The sequence below is a fragment of the Monoraphidium neglectum genome, assembly GCF_000611645.1.
Source record: "Monoraphidium neglectum strain SAG 48.87 unplaced genomic scaffold scaffold00010, whole genome shotgun sequence".
Lineage (NCBI taxonomy): Eukaryota > Viridiplantae > Chlorophyta > Chlorophyceae > Sphaeropleales > Selenastraceae > Monoraphidium > Monoraphidium neglectum.
The window spans coordinates 35,772-46,299 of record NW_014013616.1 but is presented as its reverse complement, the minus strand read 5'-3'; the positions used below and the strand labels follow the sequence as shown (position 1 = coordinate 46,299).

General features: G+C 59.6%; 1 protein-coding gene across 1 annotated transcript; it reads left to right on the top strand.

Annotated features, from left to right (window-relative positions):
- Positions 1–7,755: 7,755 nt before the first annotated feature.
- MNEG_0156 (hypothetical protein) lies at positions 7,756–10,398 on the top strand (the record flags this gene model as incomplete). Its single annotated transcript, XM_014051363.1, has 4 exons — positions 7,756–7,782; positions 8,998–9,175; positions 9,458–9,512; positions 9,750–10,398. 4 exons carry the CDS (start codon positions 7,756–7,758, stop codon positions 10,396–10,398), a joined length of 909 nt encoding a protein of 302 aa, XP_013906817.1.
- Positions 10,399–10,528: the final 130 nt, after the last annotated feature.

Below are 10,528 nucleotides of genomic sequence, written 5' to 3'. Positions count from 1 at the left end.
TGTTGCTGGATATCATCCTTTCAATGTCTTGCACTCTATGCTTCTGCGCATCGTGATTGTCAATCTCCCTAACAACCTCCCATTGATGATCTAGCGACCAGCGCACTGTCAGGATACTGCTATCGTTGCTACAGCGCCGGAATACTTTTCAAGGATCACGCTGCTTATAGTATGCGGCTGCAGCACTGTGCGCGCCGCTGGCCGCCCGCGCTGCGAGCGACGACGAGCGCCAGTGTAGTGTGCAGCATGACATGCTCGGCCAGCAGCACGCCTCAACCGTAGAAAATTGGAGTGCTCAGCACCAGACTTCTTCGCTAGCAAGGGTGTTGCCTGCTCCTGCCAGCTTCACTGACATCCCACTGCAGGCTCAGAGCAAGTGGCGGCAGGCGCACAAGCCCGTAGCGCCACTGGCGCCGCGCCCACGGCGTCGAACGTCAGTGTCCTGCGCTTGAGATCGCTGAGCGTCACGTCAAGCGGTGCACAGCTGGCTGGGGTGCAGGCATCAGGGCGCTGGCAGCTGGTGTGCCTGACAGCTCGCCGCTGCTAGAAGCGCCGCAGCTGAATGGGCTGCATACCTTCCGGCTCGCAGCACTGCAAGCACTGCAGTTGATGCCGACGTAGAGGTGCAGGAGTCGCAGCAGCAGCAGCAGCAGCAGCGTCAGCGTCAGCAACTGCCACACCTGCTGCTGCAAGCTGCAACAGCAGCGGCTGCAGCTGCTGCATGTACATCAGCTGCGCCAACTGCGCCAGCAACAGCAGCTGCAACACCAGCAATCACAGCAGCAGCGGCAGCAGCGGCAGCAGCCGCAGCAGCAGCAGCCGCAGCAGCAGCAGCCGCAGCAGCAGCAGCCGCAGCAGCAGCAGCCGCAGCAGCAGCAGCAGCAGCAGCAGCAGCAGCAAGTGGGCCCATCAGGCGCAGGGCATGCAGGACCCGGTCTTGCTGTGTCCGGAGCTGCTCGTGGCAATGAGACTAGCAGTGATGATGGCAGCGGCGCTGACGGCGACAGTAAAGGGTCAAGTGACAGCAGCAGTGATGACCGCAAACGCAGGGGCCGAAAGCAGCGGGGCCAGGTGAAAAGACATGGCGCGAGGGGCGCGCACTGCGCGGCGTGCGGCAAACCTCGGCCTGCAGTGGATTGGCGTGGACCCTAGCTCTTATTGATTGAGCAGGTTGGCACGTCGATGAGGTCTGTGGCGAGGGGCTGGCTGGATCGCGTAGAGCTCGCGCCGCTGACTGCGTGCTGCATGCGCGCCATCCATGCCAGCAAGGAGATGAATTGGGTGAGCTGGTGGACAAGGGTGCTTGATTCGTTTGTCGGCAGATCCCTGGGAAATGTAAGTTGTCTCTGCCGTCCAAGTCGGCATTGGTGCCTTGCTATCGTCTCACCCATCTTTTGTTGAACTGCTGTCACACGCCACCAATTTCTGCTGGCAGGTGAGGCAGACACTGGCTCTAGCCACAGGTCCGGCGCAGGTGGACGCTGCGCTTGTGGAGCGCGCCAGTCAAACGCTGGGGCCGCGGCTGGCGAGCGTGCAGGCTGGTGTGAGCACGCTGCATCAGACCTGGTCTCAAAAGCGACATGAGACCAAGCAGCAGGGCCACGAGCGGCAGCACCTCGACGCGCACAAATCAACCGTGAAATTTGCAGTGGGGCGTCAGGCAGCTAGGCATGCAAACGCCAACCAGCTGCCCTCTTGGAGGGAGACGCTTGGTGCGTGTTGTGCTGCCACCGCTGGAAGCAGTTGGAGGCGGCTCCCCAGTGACGCCCTGCGCATCACCAGCCGTGCGCGTGCAGCGGCCTCTGTGAGCAGCTCAGGACGTGGCTGGACATCCACAATACCCTCGCGGTCCAGCTCTGCAACAGCTGTGTCCGCTGCGCCGATCAGCTGCAGCAGTGAATGGTGCGCGCCGCGGGCGTCAGCAACATGTGCGGGCTGCTGCAAGAGCTGCCCGCGTTCAAAGCGGGTATTGGATCTCGTGACATATGAATCGCTGCCGTTGGGGCAGGTGTCAGCGGAAGTAGCTGCCGCGGGATCGCCAGGCGCAACCGGTCGATTGTGAGGGCAGACGTCGTGGCGGCATCGATGGCAGTGTCAGCAGCAGCGTATGTGACGGCAACGGCGGCACCCACAGGTGAGGCGTCAGCGTGCACCGCCCCTGCAGCAGCAGCAGGCAGGGCCACACTAGCCATTGGTGATGGGGCCGCAGTCATGAGCCAGGCTGCCGCGGCAGCGGCGCTGCTGCCTCTGCCGCACCAGCGGGCTCTGGCATTGGGAGGGATGGACACGGGACCTGCAACGGCTTGTCTGGGGGTACAGGGAGTGGGGCCCGCACAGCCGTTGGAGCTTGTCTCCAGCGCAACCGCTGTGGTCAAGCCAGGCGCAGGGCCAGCCTTGCGCACTGGGCCGACAGCAGCAATGGCATGTGCGGTAAGAACTGGGCGTCTTCCTCAGCTATTGCGGGAAGTTTGCGCAGGAATGCGCAGGACTATTGTTGCTTGTCAAAGTTTAGGGTCTGAACTGGGTACCTGCGCTTCACCAGCCTGCCGCCCCCCCCCCCACCCCCCGCTGCCCTGGCACCCGCACAGTCCTTGGGCAGTTCTTGAACGCATACCCCAACATTCTACCCGCAAATGCAGTTGCTGCCGGTCGCCTCGCAAGGGTGCATGTATCCTGGGGTTTGGAGGCGTCTTTTCCTCATTAGCTTATCTTCACCCACTTCACCTAAACGCCAACGCCCTCTTGCACACATTATTGTGTGCAGTATCACATGGGCGCGCGACTGCGCGCTGCGCAGCGCAAGCGCGATTCAGCTTCCCATGCGGGTACTGCGACTCGCTTTCCCTGATCAGACTGGGTCTCCGTCAGCAGCCAATACATCTCCACACTTGCACGTTCAAGGCGTGCCTGCTGGCAGACAAAGTTGTGCTCATCAGTCAGGCCTAATGTGTGCTCCCACTTGGGAGGATGCGCAGTGCATCCAACTGGCCTCTAGCTACACAACACCTGCTTGATGCAATTGTTGCGTCTAGATGGGATTGGTGGTGATGGACCCGCTGCTGGCCAAGGCACGACTGCCTGCGGCCAGGCATCATCTCAGGATTAGGGTTGTGACAAGATCCTGCGGTCCCCCGCTCATGGAGCCATCCAATCGAGGAGGACGCCAGTTGGTGGCATGGGGGCGCGGCACGTACGTTCTTACAACTTGACTCTCAACATTTCAGCCGCACCCTCCAGCACATCAGCATTCCCACCGCACAGCACGTATGTGTGTGTGAGGGTCACAGCAAAAGTGTGTGGACGCATGCGTGTGTGAGCCTGTGCGTGTGTATGCGAGACAGTGTGTGTGTGTGTGTGTGGGTGGGTGTGGGTGGGTGGGTGTTGGTGTGTTCGCGCGCGTGCTTGCGTGAGTGTGTAGAGGATGGAGAGAGAGCATGAGACGACGAGAGGAACGGGAGAGGAGGAGGTGGAGAGAGTGAGAGAGTGATGTGCGTGAGTGTGTGTGACAGGGGGGTTGCGGGTTGGGTTAAGCTTCCAAAAGTATGGGGCTGGAGGATCACACAATCATCAAGTCAGCACAGTTGGATCAATCACTGCAGATCGTCATTTGTGCTGGGTGGAAGCGCAGTCACGCGCAGCATCAAAGGAGCAGGTGCTCATGCAAGGTGCAAGGATAGGCTGTGTTTCCAGCAGAACGCACCCTGGATAGTGGTGATGAGATTGTAGGGTGTCAACAAAGTTATGCACCACTGCACTTCCTGCTCGGGCCAGGCTGACCAGTGTGGTAGCACGGCGCAGTAATACTTGAGAGGAGACAGAGTGCAGGGACTGGTCGATTGGAAAGGAGGCTAAGTCCTCAGCCCACCCAGAGCACCACAGCGGTTTGTTGCGGAGATGCGGCCGTGCTGGGCAATATGATTGAGGGTGATTGATTGTGCTGGCAAGGGGGCTTGCTTGGTGGCTCACACACGACAACATCTGTATGGCCTGGAATGGAATGTTCTGGCAATCACTGCGCTGGGCAGGACGCTCAGTCCCACCATTGCATGTTTGCGTTGGTCACACGACGGGGGTTGCATTGCTTGGACTGCATAACAGTCTTTGTAACATTTACTCCAACAACTCGCCAGGAGACATGCAAGGTAGAGTCGTGGTGCGAAGGCTGGAGCTGCACAGCAGCTGGGCCGTGCACATTCGCTTCACACCCGCAATACGTTGCTCGAGCCGCGCGCGTGCACCCCATTGGTCCACAAGGACAAAGGCACGGCTTGTGATGTGCGCTCATACTTCAGGACAAGCATGTCTTGCCCGCCACATCTGCTACACTCAAACAATTTGACCCTGCTTGCCCGCTAGTTGCTGCTGTGTGTGGGCGATCGCTTCAATTCAAACGCATCCACCATGGCCACCACAAGCTGGCCAATGTTCAGGGCATGTGCATGGATCTGCGGTAAGGGCATTGCAGCTACACACGGTGGGCGGGGTTCAAGCGCAGTACAGCTAGCCCAGTACTGGTCAGGACTGTAGCTCACTGGCCAGTGAGCAGCATACGATGGTGTGCTGCTGCACAGGACTGTGAAGTGTGCTGGGGGGCCAAAGTCATGATGCCAGTGTAGTCTATGGGCGTTTTGCAACCTTAGGGCAGATGTCATGTGTCCTACCAGCTCGAGAAGCAACCAAGCAAGCCTTGCCTTCCCCAAACCACCAGGGAGGGGCCTAGAAGATGAGCAGGACGCTGCACTAGCACCTTACGCTGAGCACTTCATCGTGCAGTGAGTGCAACACGATTTTGCTGTGCACCCATGCAGGTCATGCTTGCATACTCCTGTGCAAGGCTTCCTTGCACCTGCGCTATGCGCCTTCATATGATGGAGGCACTCTGCACACTCACTGGGGCACAGCTTGGTCAACCTGGGCAGTAGAATGCACAGCAGACGTCACACCTCGTCACGTGGCTGCAGCTTCGCCCAACTATGCGACAGTCAAGATATCCTTTCAACACACCGGTTTCTGAGGAGACACAACCGCTTATCACACAGTCGTCAAGGCAGCATCACACAGATCCTGCCGCGCCGAACGATGTGTGTCGACATACGTGCTCAACTCCTGCTGGTTGCCTGTGCCTTCTCCAACTGCTGAGTTTCCCAGGTGCATGAATGGAAAGCAGTCTACTCAATTCATGATGATACTTGAAGGCTCTGAGACAAAGTTATGGCGTGGATAGGGCGATGCATGTCAAATGGTGAGTCAATGAGTCAGGTGGCGGTGGGTGGCTCCGTCAGGTCTGTTTTGTGGGCGATCTCGCCGAGGCCACGCATGGTACATAAGAAACATTCAATTTAGAGGCTATCGGTATATGTGTTGCCGAGCTTACCGTAGTCGTCGGCCGTGTAGACATCTCTACATCATGCTCACCGTCGACAAGAGTATTCATAGATGAGTCGATTATGATTTTTGTACGCCGGGAACTCTCATAGTGCGAACATGCATGAGCGTATCCGTTTGAGTTGTGACTGATGAATCTGTTCGCAAGGGTTAGAAAAGGCATGGGGAGAGGGCAGATGCCTCAGAGCCAAGATGTGTTGCATCTCCTGTTGGCTGTCAACTGTAGCAACCCAACAGCGATGGCTGCAGCCCAGAGGCCCGGAGCAGAACCCTGTATGTAGAGCACGCTGCGAAGATGTGAAATTAGAGAAGGTGCAGTGCTTGTGGGGATCAGGGGCGCGGTGGTCAAGGCGTCATATCGCTTCAAGGGACCAGACACATACCTATTTTGAGAGGAAACTTAGTCCCCGTCACATGCAACATGACCCAGAAACCATAGCAGCATTCAGCGACAGCCTTGCAAGGCAAAATCGCTGACACTGTTGCCTGGCAGCTGCAGGCTTCTGCCAGGGCAACTGGTTGGCCTTGAGCTAGCCTTGCTTTCAGTCACATGGCTTCTGAAATGAGGTTTTTCGTCGTAACCACCAGCGCCAGCTGCAGTTGTGGCGGCGTATCTGGGATCGCTGTGTTATTCGTGTAGCATTGTGCTGGTGGCAAGGAGCACAGGCGCGCACGTCAAGTGAATAGCCCACGCGCCATGCGCATATCTGCACGTAATCATGAATTCAAGCTTCAAGTTGTTGAGCCCGCCCTCGCAAAGTCTTGGTTCAACATCCTCCCTTGCATGTTGCTGTTGATGAGAACTGCGCTAATGTCATTACTCACAAGTACCGTCGGGCTAACGCCAGCAACAACAAGCCTCACTCCAGCTCACACGAAGCATCACATGCACGTTGTGCAGCTTGGAGCGTGACAGGTTTGATATAAGATTGCATGCAAGTATCATGATTTGCCCAAACTCAACGCGTTGCTGCTGTACCCCAAGACACAAACCCTCAATGCGTTGCCGGGCAGCACCCAGCACTTCAATGCGGGAGACACGTGTGCCCTTCGCGTGTTGACCGTACCTAGTTCGCAAGGCAGCCGACAGAGTCTTGGCGGCTAGACATCCTCCACAGTGGTAATACTTCTTGTGGGTGCTGCATGGTTAAGGTGCCAACAGGGGTGGTGGCGATGCTGACCAGCGCAGCCTGCGCATGCAACGCAAACCTGCGTTCTCCCGTCCACGAGAATCAGCGCTCACAGAGCCGCCACTGTGCATCTTATGCGGCTGTAAGCTTGCCGGTACGCGTGTACCGCTCCATCTGCCTCTGGCTTGTCCACAGCAGTCCCCACGACAGCATGCCTGTTGACGGCAAGCGGGCGTTCAAGTTGGCCGGACAGTGAGGCCGAGCGGTGAGTGACAACTGCCGGGGAAGGTTGTGAGTGAAGTTGACCGCACGACAATGTAGCTGATCATGACCAGCAATTGAGTTTTGGTGCGACTACCCCGCGTCCAGGGCACGTCTCTAGGGACGTTTGTATGGTGCATGGCGTCCCACCCGGCCGCGAGGTGAGGTCAAGGCATGTGACTGTGTTTTCAACTCCCATCGCAACAAGCCCAGAGGATTGAACTCAAGGCCCGTGTTAACAACCCTTGTCCAGTCAGGATCAACCCCACTGTGCACGCATCTCCACACAAGTGGCAGTCCCTGCTTACATCTTCGTGACGCATTTGACAGCAGTCATGACAACACGTCAACGCCGCCGCTGATGGCGGGCGTCGCTGCCCACTGCGCAGCCCATGATGGAGGAAGCCCCCTCTCATGGCATCCACCCCTGTGCAGAAGTAAAACCTTGGCACCCTCCTGTCTGAAATGTCTGCCCAGCCGGCCGCCTGTGTAGTTGCCCTGCGCACGAGCACGGTTGAAATTGCAGTGCTGTTGAAGCTTTCCCCTAAGTGTTGAGCACCAGGGCGGGGCCCCCGCCCCGCTGCATGCGCACTAGGGAGTGGCTACCGCTGCTCCCAAGTCGTCCAGTCCATGGCATGCCAGCGTTGTCTGAGCAGGCCCAGCCGACGCCGGGCGTGGCCGGCAGCTGGTGCGGCCAGCGATGGGCACCGCCGAACGACACAGCATAACCGCATAGCGGGATCAGCAGCGATGGACCGCATCAAGAGGAGCAGGATCTCCAGAAGCAGCAGCATTCAAGAACGACTGTGCGGAGGTCAGGCCTGCTGCAGCGGGCCTGCAGAGCACGCGCATCGAGCGCGCAGGTGCCGCTTGCAACATGCTGTCGAGCGCAATTGTGGCTCGCACCAACGCAGCTTGATCGCCACGAAAGTAGTTACACCTACTCATGCAAGCACGTCCAAGAGGCGCGGCCGCTGTGATGTTCTCGCGGTTGCAGTCCGATCTGGTGAGGATCGGTGTGCTCACAAGCAGTACTGTTGCTTTGTATGACTCCATTCACATAAGTCGAGGAATCTGCAGCACGCTCGTGTGTTGCTGGACACGTTGTTATGCAGCAGCAGTAATGATGTGCGCGCAGGTGAAAGGAGACGCCTTGAATTCTCGCGTGCGTGATAACGTTATGAAACCCGTTATCCTGACCTATCAATGTACCGCATACACAGTGTAGGCTCCCTGCATCATGGTGACTCAAGGCTCGAGTTTCCACCGGTCGCGGGCGCGCCTCCAGAGGCCAAATATGATGTTGATAGATCAAATATATGCCTCAGCAGTGCTATGGGGATGTGTGTCTTGGCGTGTCTTGAAGACACGCCCCCTAAGTCAGTGTTACTGATTGCAAGACACACCCCTTGATCCCTGCACAGGAAGCCTGCCCAATGCCTCGGCCGACGACGACCCCCAGCCTCGACACAGGATGCTGTAACCGGCAGATTGTTACCATGCTGTCTTCTCTTAATCACATGTAAATCATCTGCCCTCCTGTCAATTCGGGATCACCCCAACCAAATTGTGCGTCGACAATACAGTACGAGTGTTGCCAAGCAGCACGAGGTGACGTAGTGACGCCTGCGACAACATGCTACGGTACGGCTAGTCCACAGTCTCACTGCGTACCTGAACGCGTCGTTACTTTGACGTCGTTTTTCGCACAATCACCTCATGCTGTAAAGCTATCCGACGCCTGTGGGCCGTACAGCAGCGTTGCTTGCCAGGGCTCGAGCCTCACACCTTCTGCGGCGCTCAGACGTTCGGCATCATGGACGGCGAGCTTAAGGATCCCGAATTAGGAAAGGGTGCTGCTCCGCGGAGGAGCCTGAACAGCTACATGCGGCAGCACAGCGCCTGTGCGCTGGACCCAGCGCGGCGGCGCTCTTTTCATGATGCGGCGGCCGACACTGGTGGCCTTGACGACCAGCACCAGCATGGCCATGAGCATGACCACCACGAGCCAAGGATCAGCCACAGGACTGGCGTCCTACTTGAGGCGGTGAGCCGCCGCGCCACACCGTTCATAAAACACTCCCCTTGAGTCAGCGGCGGCTGTTCGTGCAACCCATTCGCAACCCCACACTCAGCATGTCACCTTGCGCTTCTCATAGCGCTCAATGACGCGTGAATGCTCGCCCGTCCTCGCCGCCGCCTCTGCGTTCGCTGCGCATAGCGCCTGGATGACCTGGCCCACGACCACCTGGCGGCGCCCGCGCCGCCGCCCGAGAAGCGCACCTCCTGGCGCCGCGCGCTGCTGGTCAACAGCTGGGTGCTGCTGCTGGCTGCGGGCGTGCTGGTCATCACGGTGGTTTCGTCCAGCCGCCTGCACGTCTCGGAGCCGCTGCAGCATGGTGGGTGGGACGACTAGGGCTTTTGCGCGGGGTGGGAGGGCCGCGTCGGCCCACTGAATCGCCTGCACATATTGGGGCGTGTCCAGCCGTGCCCTCTGATTGGTTTCTAGGAGGCATGCGAGTGACGGCATGGCGTCCGGTGGCTGTTGGCTCAACGCGCGCTGGTGTGGCTGACGGCTTGGTGGCATAGGCGACAGCACTTCCTTGCCGTGAGCGCGTTGGCTGCACAAGTGGGGTGGCCTGAGCATGCTCTCACACCACACCGCCCTTCCGCCCATGCAGCTCACGCCGTCAATGGAGCGGAGCCTTACCTGCTGCCCATCGCACCTGGCCCTATGTGAGGCTTTGGCGGCGGGCCGCGGAAGCAGGAACCATGCTGCGTGCGTAGGATGTGTGCAGCACGTGGCCGGGTGCAAGTGGCAGGCTTGCATTGCGTGGTGCCAGAAGCAAGAACATTTCAAAACATAAAGAACCCCGCTTTTGGCAACGTTGCAACGGCCCCCTCTGGCCACTCATCACCGTCCCCCAACCCCCCTCAACCGCCACAATGTCAACCCTACCACCCAACACACAGACAGTACCTGTACGTGGTGTTTGTTGGCGCCCCCTGGTATGGCGCAGGCTCCACCAGCAGCAGCAGCTACGGCCGCCGGCGCCTGTCTGCTTTTGAAATCGCCACATCGGCAGGAGCAGGGTGGGCGTCCGAGGCGCCGCCTGCGGCAATGGCGCCCCTGCACCCCGTCGAGGCGGCAGCGCACCTCCGGCGCCTCAAGTCGCACCGCGTGCTCGCCGCCGCTGCGGTCGAGTCGGGCGAGGGCGAGGCGAGCTCGCCGGCGGTGATGATAACTCTCATGCAGCGGGACCCCGCAGCCGCGGCCGCCGGCCCGGCGGCGGTGCTGTCGGTGGCCGCCCTGGCCGGCGCCGTGGTCAAGCCCACGCAGCTGGGCCTCGTTCCCGTCAGCCAGCCCCGCGCCTGCCGCCTCAAGCCCGGCGCGGCGTCGCGCTGCCTGCTGTCGTTCACCGGCGGCGACGTGGACGCCGCCACGTACGTGCCCGGGCGGGAGACCTTCCTCGTCTTCCATCTAGAGCAACCCGGGCAGGTGGCTTTCGACATACACGCCAAGGAGCTGGGCGGCCTTGGGCCCGCCAAGAACTGGATCGCGCTGACAATCCTGCTGCTGATGCTGGCCGGCATCGCGAGCGAGCGCGTGCACCGCATGTGAGCGGGCTTTTTTTGGGGGGGGGGGGCAGGGACGCGGGCGCGCGCCGCTGGCTTGCAATTGCTGCGGCGCGATGGTAGGGTTGCGGCAGGGTAGGCTGCGAGCTGCGTATGTCCCTGTGTGTGTGTGGACG